Here is a 17186-nt window from a genome sequence, read left to right on the forward strand (position 1 = left end):
CTACTGAGGTTTTTATTGGAGAAGGGAAATGCTTAGGGTTATTTTTCCCCTTTGAAGACAGCGCTACCCCTCCACCCTACGTTCTCCACCCCAGCCCTGATGCAGCAAGTATACTATAGGATAGGCCTCCAGATTCCTACCTTAACCTGCGCTCATTTTGTTGAGACTTAAAAAATTTAATCAAAAGTTTTTCCCTCATACAGGATTCTATCAACAAAATAAAAACATTATATAAAAACATTTTTTTAAAGATTCAATCTCTTCATGGAGTGGGGATAGTGTTAAACTCGGTGCTGTACAGAGCCCTCCTGTTGGCTCAGTTTCTTAAGAGAAACTAAAGCTCACAGACCAATAAAACAAAAATCAGCCATGACTCTGTATTATGCACTTGGGAGGTGACACCTAGGCAGGAAAAATGGAGCTGGTTCTGAATGATCTCTGAGAACCTAGCTTTTGCCATTCTTGCTCCTTTCTAAAACAACCACACATCTAAGGTTCGTCCCATTTCATTTTTCCCATTAGAGGTTCTAAGATGATTGTCCCTGCGTTCCTTGGACACCAGTTACTCTGGACTTTGTGTCCTCTTCTTTCTCCAAGCAGTCAGTGCCCCAGACACACGTGAGAAGACAATTAGAAGCCCCTTCCTGGCCTGCAGAATCACCTGCACCCCAGATTTTTCCGATTTCTTCCCCCTCTCCCCCCAAGGCCCTTCAACTGCAGATTCAATGACTTGTCCAGGCACTCTTGTCCCTCTCACTTTGTGGATACCCAGCCTGCAATTCGCAGGGTGTTTTGCCCCTGTACTTAAGTTGAGTAATGAAATACTTCTTATGACGTAGTCCCTCACGTAGACTTTCTCCAAGCCACCGCCCTTCCCTGGCTACGTGGGTAAGGGGCGGTGGAAAAGGAACGGAAGCCGGCTGACACTGGCCGAGGGTAACGTGCAGAGCGGTGGGGGGTGGGGAGGACCTTGGCCTCTTTCTGTGCTTATAACTGGATCTGTGACTCATCTTGTGAGTCACTCAGCTCCACCTCCCTCCTCCAGCTGCCCCTCCCAGCAGCCTTCTCTCTTGGCACAAACCTGCAGCTAGACCAGGATTCTGAAAATGGAAAAATCTGATACAGCCCTTGCTTCTACATCCTTCCTTCCATCCACTAAAACCTCCACTAGTGTGTGGGGTACCGAGAGATGGTCCTCCTAGGACTTTGCCCTCAGCTACCGCCCCTTTGCATTCCTTGCGCTGATCCAAGTCACCCACTTTTTTCTGCCTTCCACCTCCTCCCATTCCCTTGATATTTTCCCACTGGATTCCTCTGCTGCTGCTATACCTCAAAATATTAAAGAATAGAATGAGGCTCTTGAATGCAGGGTGGTGGGGAGAAGGAAAGTGGATAATAGGATTTAAAAATTGTGGTTACACAGCTCTTCCTACTGCAAGAGACCTTGGGAAGGATTTTTTCCCCCAAGAGATTGAGGCGCATGGAAAGTAGGTGGGGTTGGGGGTGCTTGGTAGCTTTTAGGACTTCTAGAATAAGGCTTCTGGGCCACCTTCCTAGCAGGTGTATGCCTCTTTGTTCCAAATTAACTTCCTGTCTTACAATATCCTCACTATTTCCATAGTAGCAGCCAAGACAGGGAACTTTTAAAGCCGAGGCCGGAAGGGTGTGTGTGCTGAGGGGAGGAGAGTTGAGTGTCACTTTGGAAAACTGGGGCCCCCACCTAAGGACTGCTACCTCTGTACAGACTCAAAATCAATAAAATAGCAGCTCATTAACCCCTACTTTGTATTTCATTTTCTGTCTTTTTCACATCTAAATGCAGATTTTTCTTCCGACCCAGGCACCATCAGCTGCAGTTCCTTTATTTCCCTCCTAGGGTCCTCCCCACCCATCTCTGCTTCTCTAGTTACAGGGAGTAAGGTGGGGGGGTGGGTCTGTTGAACTGATAGAGGTTTTCAGCCCTCAACTTTCAAGGTTCTAAACATGAATCATTAATTTGGAGATCTGGTGTCTGGGTTGCAGGGAGCGGTCATGTACCTAGAATGGGCTCTGGTTTCCCACTGGTGTGTGTGTGTGTGGGGGGGAGGGGGTAAGATCTTTTCCTTGGGCCTGCCCCAACCCCAGAACTTGCAAGTAAACACACCTGTACTTGTGTCTGCATCCTGGAGATATTTCAAGTTCTCTCCCCAATATTCTCACTGCACCCTCCACATGAGGTATGTTTAATGCTCTCTGGAGAAAAATATACAAAATGCTTTAACTCAACTCCCTCATTTCTTGGACCCCCCCCCCCCCAGGCAAAACTCCCCTGAGGTCCGATTTCCTACTACTTTTGCCAGGTGTGAGGCAGTAAAGAGGCCCGAACTGCTTTTGCATTCCTCCCACCTCTCCACACCCTTTAAGAAGACAAAAAAATTAAGCCCAAATTATCCCAGGTTAATATTCAGCATTACTGCTCCCCTCAAATAGTTTCCAATGCTCGTGAACAGAAAGCATAAGATCTGGGACTGGGGTAACGAATCTGGGCATTTTTTTCCCTAGTCACCCAGTTTTTCCTCACCTTTTCCAGGCTCCTCCACTTTCTCTCTACTTTTCCAAAATTGTGTGTATTCCCCTTTAAGGGGCTGGGCATCTCTCCCGCCCTCTCCAGAGTCGACTGAAGTTTCCGTGGAGCCTCCTCTGGCTGGGTTGGACACACCTTTCAAGAGACCCCTAATCGAGCTCCAAGCACCACAACCGCTCCTTACCCTAGTGCTGTCCCCCTGCCCCTCTCCCTCACCTACCTCTTCTCAACTACAAGATTCAGCCTCTCCCCAAAGGGCTTGAGCATCCTAAAGGTTTCCCACCCTTCACGGCTCCGTCCCCGGATGGAGCCAGAGAAATGTGGTGGGGGGGCCGGGGCCAGAGTTTCAACATCGCCCCCCAGAAGGAGGAGCCAGAGATGGGGGTAAGGAGAGGAAACTTGGGCTTGGGAGGGAAGGGGACCGTGGGCAGGAGGGGGTGAATGAGGAGGATTGGGAGATAAAAGAGGGGTAAGAAAAAGATCTAGAGGAGGATGGTGTGGTCCCATATCAACTTCGGTTGATGGAACTTGGTCTGTCTTTTTCACAGTCTCAAGTTCATCATCTCATTACCCATTAACCAGCCCCTCCCTTTACTGTCTGCTAACTGGGTCCTAAACTTCCCGGCAGCCACTGATCTCAGTTTCCCCTGAGAGCCTGAGTGTAGGCCTCCAATGGTGGCTGCTGAGGTAATCCCAGGTCCCAGAATTGGAGAGGCCTGGGGATTAACCCTACACCCTTTGCAGCACTCTGGACCAAAGTGTGTCCAGAGGACTGGGATGCTGGAGCCCAGGAGTCAGCAGCTTGACGGTCACGTGGCCTCTGGATGCCTCCCAGGTAGTAGCTTCCCTTTCAATACTTCCAACCTGCAAAGACTCTTCCAAATTCCATCCTGCTCAAATCTTCCTTCAAACTTCACCAAAGATACCTCTGTATTCTTCTACCCACTCAAAGTGCTTCTGCCTCAGGCTGGCTCTATTCCCTGTCCAGAGCTGACTGGGAACATGGACCTTGATGGTCCCTGTTTTCTGGACTCTGTTACTCTTTTTCTCATTTACTTATCCAATAAGTATTTGAGTGCCTACTATGTACAAAAGAATACAAATGATCCCCTCCTAAGCTTTCTTTCTAGTGGGGTTAGGGGAGGATCTTAATCTTCCCTCTTTGGATCCTCCTGTCTCAGAAGACTCGGTGTATACCAGTGTGAGTGACACTGGGAATAGTCATAACCTAGCTTTCCTTCTTCCCCTGTAGGGGAGCAGATCCTAGCATGGGCCCCAGGGGTGAGGAAGGGGCTGGAACCTGAATTGCCTGGAACTCTGATCTGCACCAACTTGAGGGTCACCTTCCAGCCCTGTGGATGGCAGCGGAGTCAGGTGAGATGGACAGGGCAATGGAAAGGACAGTTAGTGAGAAATGGACTGGGGGGCCTAGAAGAATTTAGACAAGTGAGACAGGGAGAATTATGCTTAAGGGCTGTCTTTTGAATGTATCAGGGATGGTCAGTTGGGATTATCTCTTGGGAGGTTGGGGGTTGCCAGGGTAGGACAATGAGCAAGATTTCAGGTGTCTTCGGCATCAGTCGTGTGCTTCCTCTAGGAGACTCCCCTGAGCAGCGAATATGATTTTGCCCTGGTCAACATTGGGCGATTAGAGGCTGGTAAGTGGGTGGTGGGGTGTTTGTGAAGGGGCTCACTGGGGGCTCACCCTTTCTCAATTCTCCGAGGGTAACAGGGATGGAGTGGGATGGGCCGGAAGACTTCCTTGTAGAGGGACTCTGACCGATGGCCACACTGCTTTCTAACTCTTGACTTCAGTGAGTGGCCTGTCCAGAGTCCAGCTCCTCCGTCCAGGGTCCCCACTTAAATTTATCCCTGAGGAGATTCTCATTCATGGCCGAGACTTCCGGCTGCTCAGAGTTGCTTTTGAGGCTGGAGGACTAGAGCCTCAAGCCTTTCAGGTAAGAGACCTTCAACCCAAAGACTCCTCTTCAGAGCCTTGGGGATCCTTTCCCTGGTATTCCCACTACTGCCCTATCTTTTACAACCCCTCTCATCATTCTGTCTGCTTCTCTCCTCAAGGAGAGGCTAAAAGCACAAGAGTAAGGGGCCTGAATTCTAGCCCTGGGGTTGCCAATTATCAGGAGTGTGACAGTGGGCAAGTTTCTTCCTTTGAAAAACAGGGAGGGCTGGATGAGACTGTTCCTGAGATTCTTCCCAGAATTCACATCCTGTGGTTCCATGATTCTGGATGTGTTCTCCTGAACCCAGGCCCCATGACCTGTGGAAGCTCCCTTCCTCAGCGACTGTCTTTGCTATTGTCCTGTGTCTCTACTGGTGGCAAAGACAGTTGAACAAACATGGGCCCCACTTCATCCTCTACACTTCTTCAGTCTGAGCCAGAAGGCTGTGATGTCCTTTCCTCCACAGGTGACCATGGCCATTGTCCAAGCCAGAGCTCAGAACAGTCAAGTTCAACAGTATGCAGGGATACCCCTGAGCAAGGCTGGTGAGTGAGGGTGCTTTAGGGTAGGGGAAAGGTAAAGAATCTGAGAAAGCAGAGGCTGGCTGTAGACAAAAGAGCTGAGAAGCTCTCTCTGGTTCCTCTTCCTTTTTTTCTGTGCCTCACTCCTGTCCTAGGCCAGAGTACAGGGTCCAGAAAACCACCTGTTCCCCTCTTGGAGACATCAGAAGACTGGGAGGCTGAGCGGAAAAAGCAGGGGGCCAGGGGCTGGAGGGTCAGCACCATCAATGAGAGGTTCGACATAGCCACCAGGTGATCCCCAAGTCCACCCCAACCCCTGCTGCCCTCCCAATCTTCCCACAGTTCTTAAATCCTCTAAAGCTAGGACTTCCCACAAATTCCAGCCTCTAAGGACATCCACAAAGCTTTCCCCCTTACCACCTAGATCTCCAAACTTGAGGTTCCTGGGAATAATGCCCTCCTAAGCAACTTCCTGATAATGACAGGTTGCATTATAACGAGGTCACTGAGCTAAGCTGTGACACACTCTCAATTTCACAGCCTCCCCCGTTACTTCTGGGTCCCTAAGCGAACCCTGGACAGTGAAGTCAGGAGAGCCTTTGGCCACTTCCATCAGGGCCGTGGACCGGTCAGTATAAGCACCAGGGTGATGGTTTGGGATTAGATGATTATGGGGGAGGGAGGGGTCAGGGGGGGTCATTGTTGAGGGAGGTCAGTGTGGGGGCAGGACAGGGTGGGGCTAGGAGTTTCTCCCATGGTGATCCTAACCTCCCACCATCTGAAGCGTCTGTCCTGGCATCACCCTGGGGGCAGTGATCTTCTCCGCTGTGGTGGCTTCTATACAGCCAGCGACCCTAACAAGGAGGATATCAGGTGAGGGAAGGTTTGATGAGTAGAATCAAGGGTTGGAGGTTCAGGGCAGATTCGTTCCCTTACGTTGTGACTCCCTCCCTTCCAGAGCAGTGGAGTCGATGCTTCAGGCTGGGCATTCAGACGTTGTCCTGGTGGACACCGTGGATGAGCTGCCTAGTCTCGCAGATGTCCAACTTGCCCACTTGAGGCTGAGGGCCCTCTGCCTGCCTGGTGAGACAACCTCTGGGCCCTACCTCCATCCCAGGTCTGCTGACCCTAACCTAGTTTTTCCCCTTTTGCCTGTTACAGAAGAGTAACCAACCCTGCAGCCCAATCCTTCGTTTTCTATTCCACTCTCATCTCCCACAGACTCAGATTTCCTGTCTTCCTGACCTCAAAGTATCCTCTCTCTTTTTTGTAACAGCTTTATTGGCTGACATATAATTTACATACCATAAAACCCACCCTTCGCCCATCTTAAGTGTTTGGTTAATTTTATTACATTTACAAGGTTGTACAACTATGTATGATTCATTTTAGTAGCCTCAGAAGATCCTGAATCATGAATCCTGAGTTCTCCCAATCTCTTTGTCCTTCTGACCCCTCTACTCTCTCTCAGATTCATCTGCAGCTGAGGAGAAATGGCTCTCAGCCCTGGAAGGAACACGATGGTTGGATTATGTCAGGTACTGTCTCATGTTCTAGTTATGTTTTATAATTCAACCCTCCCCAACCTTCTGTTAACTTGAACTCCTAAATGGCCTTCCATTAACTCTTCTCTTTGGTTTCCCAAAAGACTCTTTTTTTTTTTTTTTGCTGCTCCTTAGAAGGAGGAAGGGGCAGAATTTTGGAGTCTGCATCTATCCATCCCATGACCCATCACTTCCTTCCTTCAGGCTTATCATTCTTCTCTCCTTTTTCTCCTCTGCCCCACTAGGTCTTGTCTTCGAAAGGCCAGTGACATCTCAGTCCTAGTGACATCCAGGGTTCGCTCTGTAGTACTACAAGGTGAGTTTCTTGGGTTAACCTACTCCATTCCTTCCTTTTTCCTTTACTCACCCAACTGGGAGGGAGACCTAGAAGTTTTCCTTGTCCTCTTCTAGTGCTAGACCTTATCCTGTTACTAGGAACTACCCATGGGCCCTAAATCATTCTTCAGTGCTACCTGTGCCTCACAGTAGTAGTCCTACTACTAGCTCTAGTGCTGCTACAGTTTGTGGTCCCTAACAGTAGGGTTATTCACCTTCTGTTCTCGTGCTTCCATCAGTGGATGGTGACCGGGGTTGGGGTGGGAAGAACAATGGAGAAGCTGGTTTGAGATTTGTGATTCTACCTCCTGCACGTGAAGCTGGGTATTTCAATCCAGGTGGAGTCTATGGACTGAATCATTCAAGGTCTTTATTTTCTCTTCTATTTGCCCTCTCAATCCTACCTACCAAAACTTTAACCCTCTGTACCTCTCTCTTCTTCTTGCCACGTTTCCTTTCCTCATTTTCTTCTGCCCTAGTTTCGTGGCCCCTCTTCTTTGTCCCTTCTCCCTCTTTATCACCCAGAGCACGGTGATCGTGATTTCAATGGCCTCCTCTCTTCACTCGTCCAGCTGCTTTCAGTCCCTGAAGCCCGAACACTGCTTGGCTTCCAATCACTAGTGCAGCGAGAGTGGGTGGCAGCTGGACACCCCTTCCTGACCCGACTTGGGGTAACTGGAGCCAGTGAAGAGGTGAGATCATGTTGGGAGAGTAGTGGGGGGAGGTATTACCAAAGATGTAAGGGGATGAGAAAACTATATAGTATAATCCACTGGAGGTGAAATCAGGTTAGAAGGTTCCTGAGATTAGGCTAAGCTTGAAGGGAGACCTAGATGAATAAAGCACCACAACTCCCTACTACCCTCAATCGGATTTCCATTCCCTGATCTTAGTGGCCCTGTTGTCTGTGTCTCTCGTCCCTCGTCATTGTCATCCTCCTCTTTTAGGTGCCCACAATCCCTCCTAACCTCTTAATTTCCTCCTTCTCAGGCTCCAGTGTTTCTCCTCTTCCTTGATTGTGTCTGGCAGCTCCTCCAGCAGTTTCCAGCTGAGTTTGAATTCTCAGAGTTTTTCCTTCTTGCTCTTCATGACAGTGCCAGGGTTCCTGACACCCTCACATTCCTGAGAGATACTCCCTGGGAGCGTGGAAAACAGGGTGGACAGGTCAGTGAGTTCCAGTTTTGATTTGTCTTTTCTTTTCCTTGAGAAGTACCCTCTGAAGTTTAGTCTTAATTTATGGAAAGTGAGGTCTGTGGATGGGAAAGGGGGAGGTTGGTGCCCATTCTCACGACTGGACTTTCACCCTACATCTGATTCCCAGAGGAAGAGGTGAGCATCTCATGATTTCTATACAGACTTGGGAAAAGGATTCTTTTATTTGTTTTACCATCCTTTTTCTTGTTTTCTCTGTCCAGTTCAACTCCTATACACAAATCTATAACCCAGGGAACTGCCAACCCCCTGCTGGGAATTCTGTTAACTCGCAGCTATCTGTCTGGGACTGGGATTTACGCTACAACAGTGAACAGATACTACAATTCCATAATCCTGGCTATGACCCAGAACACTGCCCAGATTCCTGGCTTCCTAGACAGCAGGTGAGATGTCTACACTTCCTAAATTCCTTTGCCTTTCTCACAGGCTCATCCTTTTAGACAAGGAGAAGTAGAAAGACACAGTTCCCATGAACTCATGTCTGAGTTCCCCAGGGAAAGCTGCCCCACACTTCCTCTGTAGCTGTCACATGTTTTGCTCTTCATGACAGTGCCAGGGTTCCTGACACCCTCACATTCCTGATTAGGCAGAAATCCTAGAATAGCACAGAGGGCAGCCTTCTTGTCCTCATCTTTATTAGTTTTTGTCTCTTACATACATTTTACAAGTTTCCCTAAAATTGACTTTCATGAGACCTGAGGCCTAGTTTGAAGTTTGAAGCCTAATGAGGAGAGAAGATAGAGTTCTCAGGGGGAGGCCTGTAGTTCAATCACTAATGCAGTGTGAGTAGGTGGCAGTTAGACATTCCTTCCTGACCCATTTTGGGGAAAGTGGGGTCATCTAGTTTCTAGGTTGCCAGTTGATTTCTCTCTTCCTTTTAGCCAAGCTTCATGGTTCCTGGACCCCCCAGTTCTGTGTGGCTCTTCTCCAGAGGGGCCCTGACTCCCCTCAATCAGCTCTGCCCTTGGCGGGACAATCCTTCCCTGCTGGCAGTCTCTTCTCGTTGGCTCCCTCGAGCAGCTGTCTCCTCTGAAAGCCTGGCTGATCAGGAGTGGGGGCTCCCCTCACATTGGGGGGCTTGCCCTTTACCCCCGGGGTTGCTGCTGCCTGGATATCTGGGACCCCAGATCAGGCTGTGGAGACGCTGCTACTTGAGGGGAAGGCCTGAGGTCCAGGTGAGGAGGGAAGACAGGGATTGGGAGTGGGAGAATGGAATTGACTACTAAACCAGATGTTTCAGGAGAAAGCAAATGTTTCTAGGAGTGGAAAAGCAAGGGCCTGGGGAGATCGAGAAGTGAAGTACCATTCCTATTGGACTCCAAGTGGACTCGGTCTCCCTCTCTTTCAAAAACAAATAAACATTAAAAAGACCCTAGGTAGGAAAGGGGTGGGTGCGAACCGGGAGAGGATGGCACCCATCATACTGTCCTTAAGGAAGTAAGGGGATAGGGCAGGTCAAGTCCACATGCACTTGGGAGAAGGTTTGGGAGAGTGTATGTGGTGGGGATGCAGATGGTTGTTGCTCAGATCAAGTAGAACCTAAGGCATAGCTGGAGGGGGAAGAGAGAATTAAAGATGCCAGCGGTGATGGTAACTAGACTTGTCATGGGGATCACTTGGTAATGTATAAAAATGCCAAATCACTAGAATATGCACCTGAAACTAATAGGATGTTGTAGTTAATTATACTTAAAAAAAAAATGATGCCAGTAGTGGACAGAGATCTCAGAAACAGGGAGCTAGAGCTACAATAATATTCCTCTCTGCCTCTCTTTACCCCCTCCCCAGAAAGGCCTCTCAGCTCCTACAATCTCTGGCCTCCAGGATGAGCTATCCCATCTTCAGGAGCTTTTAAGGAAATGGACACCAAGAATATCTCCTGAGGATCATTCCAAGAAAAGAGACCCAAATACCATTCTCTCCCAATCCCGCTGAAATTACTGTCTTTTTTTTTTTAACCGACTGAGCGACCCAGGTGCCCCTTAATTACTGTCTTTTTTATGGGCATGGCAGAGGGTGGTCCAGAGTGAGGGAGGGTTCTAACCTTCTGATTCTTCTTATCTGGTCTTGCTGTCTCAGCTTTTGACACTCCAGCACTCAACAAGCTCACTGACCTTTCTGTTGCAAGTGTGTGGTGCTAACCTTCTCCAACTCTTGCCCTGTCCTGTTTGGTTCAAGATAGGTTTCTTGTGGTTTGAGGAATTAAGAAAAAAAAGCAATCTAGAACATGATTACCTTTTTTCCAGGGCAATTTTATCCCTTTGGATATCCAGCTATTAAATTGTGAGAGATGCTGTCCATCAGTCTTAACACGATGGCCTACAGACCTCATTCTCACCTCCTCTTGCTGCTTCCTTAATTCCAATTTGTTTCTTCCCTTTGGTTTTCTATGGGCACGCAGTGGGTATGGGAGACGCACTGTCTCTTCCAATTGTGTATTTTATACACTGACATTTCTATTTAAGGAGTTCATTAAAGCACAGTATTTATACACATTGCTGACATTATCTCTTGCGTCTGAATAAAAGATCCTAGGTAAGGGGTGACTGTGTGGCTCCCTAGTCAATAAAGCATGTGACTCTTGGTTGTGCTCAAGTCATGAGCTCCTGGCTCTTGAGTGTGAGGTCTACAGCTGGCTCTGGGCTGACAGCACAGAGCCTGCTTGGGATTCTCGGTCTCCCTCTCTTTCAAAAACAAATAAACATTAAAAAGACCCTAGGTAGGAAAGGGGTGGGTGCGAACCGGGAGAGGATGGCACCCATCATACTGTCCTTAAGGAAGTAAGGGGATAGGGCAGGTCAAGTCCACATGCACTTGGGAGAAGGGTTCCCTTCGAAGGAGCAGACGGGCCAAAAGCACACCAAGACGTTGTTGCCGGGCCCAGGGTGTTCTGAAGGTAGAAAGTGAGACCTCTGGGCTTCAATGTCAACTACTCCTCAGCTTTGGCCACTCTCCATTTCGGAGCCCCAGGTTCCCGTCAGGAGCCCTCACCCCCACCCACACGCAATAGGACTAGGTGAGCTAGACGTTCCGCTTCTTTCCCATGAAGGAAAACCAAACACCTCAAGCCCAGGCTGGGGCTGAGGCCACCGCTGTCCGAGGGTTGTGGGCTTGGGTGGGAGCTGCCTCCGCGTCTTAAGGCAGCAGAATCCCTCGGGGGGGGGGGGGGGGAAGGACACCCTCCTCTGGGGAACAAAGAAGGCTCGTTTGGCAACAAAATATAAAAAAGTAAAGTTTTGTGCTTTCAGCTTTTGAATTTCCATTTTTGGGAGCAGTGTGATCCTTTAGCGTCCAGTACTGCCTTAAGAGGGTCTGAGCATTTGCATCCCGCCTCCCTCGCTTTCACCGCTCGCGTGAGTACTTCCTCGCAGGGCCATTGATGGGAGGCGGCCCACCGAATCGCGGGAAGTCTCCGCCGTTCCTAAGATGGCCGCGGCCGCTTCCGGCTCCTCCCCCGCCGCGGCCCTGCCCACTGCCCTCACGTCCGCGTTCGCCCCGGAAGTGGAAGTAGAGTTCAGAAGGCGGGACCGCTGCCTGGAGACGGCGGGAGCTCTTTCGCCATGGCGGCCGGTCCGATCTCCGAGCGGAACCAGGGTGATTGGAGGGGATGAACCCGGAATAGGCCCACGGGGGCTGGCAGGCATCGACTAGGGCCAGCAGTGTCTTCGCCTGGGCAGGAAATCGGACCCCCCCTGGAGGGCGCGAGACCGGCCCCCGTGCCTGCCGGAGGGAGGGTGGCCGAGTGTAGGCTGAGGCCTGTAGGGGTGGTGCTGTCTGTGCCCAATCCCTTCTCCCTTCCCATTAAAAAAAAAAACCAAAAAACAAAAAAACCCCACAAAAAAACAAAAGCCAAACCAAAAACAAAACAATTCACCAAAATAATTTGTAGCAGAACCTTTAGATTTCGGAAGGCTCTTTAGTTCCTGGAAAGGGAGGTGTAAGAGTTTAACCGAATTTTCTTTTTTTCTTTTTGCTCCTATACTTCATCTCCACTCCCAATTCCTCCGCCTGTCATCTCCTTCCTGTCATTCTTTCATCCTTGGCCTAACCTGCTTCCATCCTCTAGATGCCACTGTCTACGTGGGAGGCCTGGACGAGAAGGTTAGCGAACCACTGCTGTGGGAGCTATTTCTCCAGGCAGGGCCCGTAGTCAACACCCACATGCCAAAGGATAGAGTTACAGGTCAGCACCAAGGTAAGTACATGACAAGAGGTGAGTTTATGTATTGAGGGGACAAACTGCTGGTGGAGGGCTCCAGCAGTATTTATTTATAGATGTTTTGGAATGAATTCTCCGCAGATTCTTTTTTTTTTTTTTTTTCATTTTGAGAGAGAGTGCGAGCCAGCATGAACAGGGGAGGGGCAGAAAGAGAAGGAGAGTCCTAAGCAGGCTCCACACTGTCAGCACAGAGCCCAGTGTGGGGCTTAAACTCATGAACCTGAGATCATGACCTAAGCCAAAATCAAGAGTTGGATGCTTAACCGACTGAGCCACCAGGAGCCCCTGCAGATTCTTTTAAGCGTAGCCCACAGCTTGTTTCTGGAACCATTCATTCCCAATGGAAACAAAGTCGTTATTTCTTGTGGTTTGGAAGGTGAATGAGTTATACCCCATTTTGAATCACTTAAGTTGTTAATCTCCACTCTTTTACTTCCCAGGGTATGGCTTTGTGGAATTCTTGAGTGAGGAAGATGCTGACTATGCCATTAAGATCATGAACATGATCAAACTCTATGGGAAACCAATACGGGTGAACAAAGCTTCAGCTCACAACAAGAACCTGGATGTGGGGGCCAACATTTTCATTGGCAACCTGGACCCAGAGATTGATGAGAAGCTGCTTTATGATACTTTCAGCGCCTTTGGGGTCATCTTACAAACCCCCAAAATTATGCGGGACCCTGACACAGGCAACTCCAAAGGTTATGCCTTTATTAATTTTGCTTCATTTGATGCTTCGGATGCAGCTATCGAGGCCATGAATGGGCAGTATCTCTGTAACCGCCCTATCACTGTGTCCTATGCCTTCAAGAAGGACTCCAAGGGCGAGCGCCATGGCTCTGCAGCTGAAAGACTTCTGGCAGCCCAGAACCCCCTCTCCCAGGCCGACCGCCCTCATCAGCTGTTTGCAGACGCACCTCCTCCTCCTTCTGCCCCCAATCCTGTGGTGTCATCACTGGGGTCTGGGCTTCCTCCACCAGGTAATGCTTTTATTCAAAATAATTTTGTCTTGTGTTTGGGGTATGGTGGTGGTGGAGCAGGAGGAAGGACAAAGGACCTGATGAAGGGGGATGTGGAGTCAGTAGGTGAAGAAAGAGGGATTGAGGGGTGATAGTCGTGGTGGGGAAGAAGGCTGTTGAGTTTCTCCAGGAGGTTGAAGTTGTTGTTCAGACTTGTCTAGTATTGCTTCTGACTTTGAAGAGCTGGGAGGAGGGGAAACAGCTTTTCCTGCCTGAAGAGGCCAGACGGAACAGGCTCTACAGACATTCTCTTCTCTCCCTGTCATTAACTTTTCTTCCATTTCCTCTATAGGCATGCCTCCTCCTGGGTCCTTCCCACCCCCAGTGCCGCCTCCTGGAGCCCTTCCACCCGGGATACCCCCAGCGCTGCCCCCGCCGCCTATGCCTCCTGGGGCTGGAGGACATGGCCCACCATCAGCGGGAACCCCAGGGGCTGGACATCCTGGACATGGACACTCACATCCTCACCCATTCCCACCAGGTGGGATGCCCCATCCAGGTGGGTATTCTTTGCTGGGAAAGGGAGGGATGGCCTTGGCAGAGGAGCTTTACTGCCACTTATGCTCCTGTCCTTGTCCCTCAACAGCGATAATAATAGCCCCAGAGCTCAACTTTTCTTCAGTTTTTCATATAAAACACAAAATACTGTTCTCTGTTTACTTTAACAACTATCATCCTGTTTCCTTTTTCTGATGTAAGTTTTTCCAGAGAGTATAACTGTACTTGATTTTTTTTTTCCTTTCACTTAAAAAAAAATTTTTTTTAACGTTTTATTTATTTTTGAGAGAGAGAGAGAGACAGAGTACAAGCGGGGGGGGGGGGGGGGGGCGGGCGAGAGAGAGAGAGGGAGACACAGAATCTGAAGCAGGCTCCAGGCTCCAAGCTGTCAGCACAGAGCCCGACGTGGGGCTCAAACTCACAAACAGTGAGATCATGACCTGGGCGCAAGTCGGATGCCTAACTGACTGAGCCACCCAGGCGCCCTTCCCTTTAACTTACTTCATTTTTCTTTGATTTCTACCCTAAAGCAGTGACCTAATTGCCAAATCTAGGGGACGCTTCCATTCCTTATCTGGTTTGCCCTTTGGTATACTTGAAATTGGGCATGTTGTCCTGTTTGAAAATCTTGTCTGTTGGTTTTATTGGATTCTTCATCTGTCTCTGACTCCTCAGTCTCAGTCACCTTAATAGGCTTCTTTTTCTCCCCACGTAGCTAGGTTTTTATATTCGGTTCTCTTCTCCACATGGCTCCATTACTTGTACACTGATGCCTCCTAGATAAGTGTCTCTGGTCTGTGACCCTTAATCTTGCTGTGTGATGGACCTCTCCACTTTTCTACCCCTGTCTTCAAACCTGTTCTTCTTCTAGTATTCTTTGTTTTCAAATGCTTAATTGAGAAATCTGAGAGCCATTTTAAACCATTTCCTGTCACCCCACTCTAGATACCAAGTCTTATTAATATCTCTGGCATTGGCCCCACTGCCAGTGCCCTAGTTCAGGCCCTCTTGTACTGATTATTTCACACCTGATTTACTGTAGTAATTTTCTCATGCTTTGCCTCCAGTTTCTCTATCTTTGATCCACTTGCATAGAGTAATTCTAAAACACAGATGCTCACATACCCTTGCTCAAAATTCTTCCGTTGCTCCTTTTTATCTACAGAGTGAAACTCACACTTATCACCGTGGCATTCTACGCTTTTTGTGATCTGGTGCCTGTTCATTACTCCCATGACTACATGCTGCTGCTCTGCATTTCTCTGAGTTACTGGTTTTCCCCAAACATACTGTGCTGTTTGATGGCTCTGTGATTGGCGCATGCTGATGTCCTGCCTGGGATGCTCTAGTCTACTTTGTTGTCCACTTGAAAAATTCTTACTTACTCTTTAGAATTAGATCTTTGCTCAGACAGTGTCTCTGCTACCTTCCCAAATCCTGTCGTCCCTCTGTTCGTTACATACTTCTGCAGCACCGTGATACTGTGAAAGTCGTGGAAGGAGCAAGGTGGGTGGGTTGGTAGTTGATTTGTTTGTAACCTTGGAATGGGGTTGAGGATAAGGGCACTTTGTACCAGCCCTATTTTCCATACTCTTCTTTTCCTGACATCATGTCTTTCTCTATTTTGTTCTCTTTTTTTTTGCTTTTTGTATGCCTTTTGTCTCCTTTCTCTTTGTGTCTGTTTTTTTCTCATAGGGATGTCTCAGATGCAGCTGGCCCACCATGGCCCTCACGGCTTAGGACACCCCCATGCCGGGCCCCCAGGCTCTGGGGGGCAGCCGCCACCCCGACCACCCCCTGGAATGCCCCATCCTGGACCTCCTCCAATGGGCATGCCCCCTCGAGGGCCTCCGTTTGGATCTCCCATGGGTGAGTAGGATTCAGCCACCCCCCCCATCCTCAAATGTCATACTCTTGCAGCTTCTTTTGTCATGCTCCTGTCCCCTGCCCTTCCTTTTATTTACATTTCTGCTCATGGTGTCCCTGCCAGTCTTCTCTGTACATTCTCCCAACATCAACTAGTACCTGTTTCCCAACTGTTACTGAAGTCAGTCAACTTTTCTTTTTTTGTGTGCAGGTCACCCAGGTCCTATGCCTCCACATGGGATGCGTGGGCCTCCTCCACTGATGCCTCCTCACGGGTACACTGGACCTCCACGACCCCCACCCTACGGCTACCAGCGGGGCCCCCTGCCTCCACCCAGACCCACCCCCCGGCCTCCAGTGCCCCCCCGTGGCCCACTTCGAGGCCCTCTTCCTCAGTAATTTCTCATTCTCTTGCCTCCTGTTCTATCTTCCCAATATTTTTTCAAATCCTTGGACCAATCTGAGTTGCTGTAGCTCCTTAGGGCTAAGGCACTAATCCCTCTCAGGCCTTTTTTTTTTTTTTTTTTTAAGTGTAATTCTTTTCACAGGAGGTTTTTTTTTTTTTTTTTTTTATGTTGGTCCTAAGTGTTTTACAAATGCACAGAGAAAATAAAATTAAACTCCTTGTTTATTCTTTGTGCTCTTTTCCTCAGCAAAATAACTTCTCTGTTTTCTCTAAGAAGAGACATCAGTATATTGGGAAAAGAATGGTAAGGTAGGAGGGAGCATGCTTATTCTATGTTTTAAGGCTTACATTTAGCTTATAAGCTGGAAACCCTAAGTACCCGTGACATAGGGTTTTTGTGAATATGAAGCGAGAACAGAGGTGAAGTTCCTGGAGATAATGCTGGCAAAAACAGGAAGGAAGATGCACAAAGCCATCCACTGCAGTCCTGCTTGTAATGGTAGTAGGTTGGAAACCGCTCTCCTCTGTTGGTCAGGGACTGGTTGAATAACTTGGTAAATCTACACAGCAGCGGTAAAAAGGAGAGAGAAGACTACCTACTGTTTTAGAGAGACCTCCAGGATACATTAAGGGAAGAAAGTAACAAGCCGAACAGAACGTCCTATGCTCCATCTAACATACGCATTTATTTACATTAAAAAAACCAGATAAACCAAAAAGGAAATTCATACACTGGGATGGGGAGGGGAGGTAGATTTCTCTGAGCATACTATGTTAAACTTGGTTTACTTCGACGCTATGTACACAAATGTCTTACATAATTGCGAAACTGTTGAAATTGGGACCGTTGGAACTCGGTAAACCTACATTTTCTTCAATGCTTTCCCTTCAGACATCATAAATGAGGAATTTGGATCTTACTCCTATTTTTTTCCTCCTCAGTCCTTCCACACCTGACTTTCATCCCATGGAAATCTGTCTTCAGAGACTTTGAGTAATTAGACCAAATCCAATGGCCCCTTTTCTGTTCTTTGC

At 48.6% G+C, this 17186-nt stretch overlaps 2 protein-coding genes across 7 annotated transcripts; both read left to right on the forward strand.

Annotated features, from left to right (window-relative positions):
- The first annotated feature begins 2676 nt into the window (after nt 1-2676).
- MTMR11 (myotubularin related protein 11) lies at nt 2677-10635 on the forward strand. Of its 5 annotated transcripts, none has more exons than XM_058715955.1 (17): nt 2677-2947; nt 3308-3398; nt 3816-3937; nt 4161-4221; nt 4379-4521; nt 4991-5069; nt 5201-5336; nt 5586-5673; nt 5830-5918; nt 6004-6128; nt 6517-6583; nt 6835-6905; nt 7451-7617; nt 7916-8089; nt 8341-8523; nt 9022-9315; nt 9929-10635. In XM_058715955.1, the coding sequence occupies exons 1-17, from the start codon at nt 2882-2884 to the stop codon at nt 10073-10075; spliced, it is 2103 nt and encodes a 700-aa protein (XP_058571938.1). In that variant the 5' UTR covers nt 2677-2881; the 3' UTR covers nt 10076-10635. The 5 variants fall into 5 exon arrangements, with proteins under 5 accessions (XP_058571938.1, XP_058571937.1, XP_058571935.1 ...); XM_058715954.1 differs by lacking the exon at nt 2677-2947 and having other exon boundaries at nt 3113-3398; nt 9929-10115; nt 10387-10635; XM_058715952.1 differs by lacking the exon at nt 2677-2947 and having other exon boundaries at nt 3113-3398.
- A 977-nt stretch (nt 10636-11612) lies between these two features.
- Nucleotides 11613-16376, forward strand: SF3B4 (splicing factor 3b subunit 4). Of its 2 annotated transcripts, none has more exons than XM_058715958.1 (6): nt 11613-11734; nt 12207-12335; nt 12800-13342; nt 13674-13880; nt 15575-15748; nt 15957-16376. In XM_058715958.1, exons 1-6 carry the CDS (start codon nt 11701-11703, stop codon nt 16142-16144), a joined length of 1275 nt encoding a protein of 424 aa, XP_058571941.1. In that variant the 5' UTR covers nt 11613-11700; the 3' UTR covers nt 16145-16376. The 2 variants fall into 2 exon arrangements, with proteins under 2 accessions (XP_058571941.1, XP_058571942.1); XM_058715959.1 differs by having other exon boundaries at nt 13674-13862.
- Nucleotides 16377-17186: the final 810 nt, after the last annotated feature.

The sequence above is a fragment of the Neofelis nebulosa genome, chromosome 2, assembly GCF_028018385.1.
Source record: "Neofelis nebulosa isolate mNeoNeb1 chromosome 2, mNeoNeb1.pri, whole genome shotgun sequence".
NCBI lineage: Eukaryota > Metazoa > Chordata > Mammalia > Carnivora > Felidae > Neofelis > Neofelis nebulosa.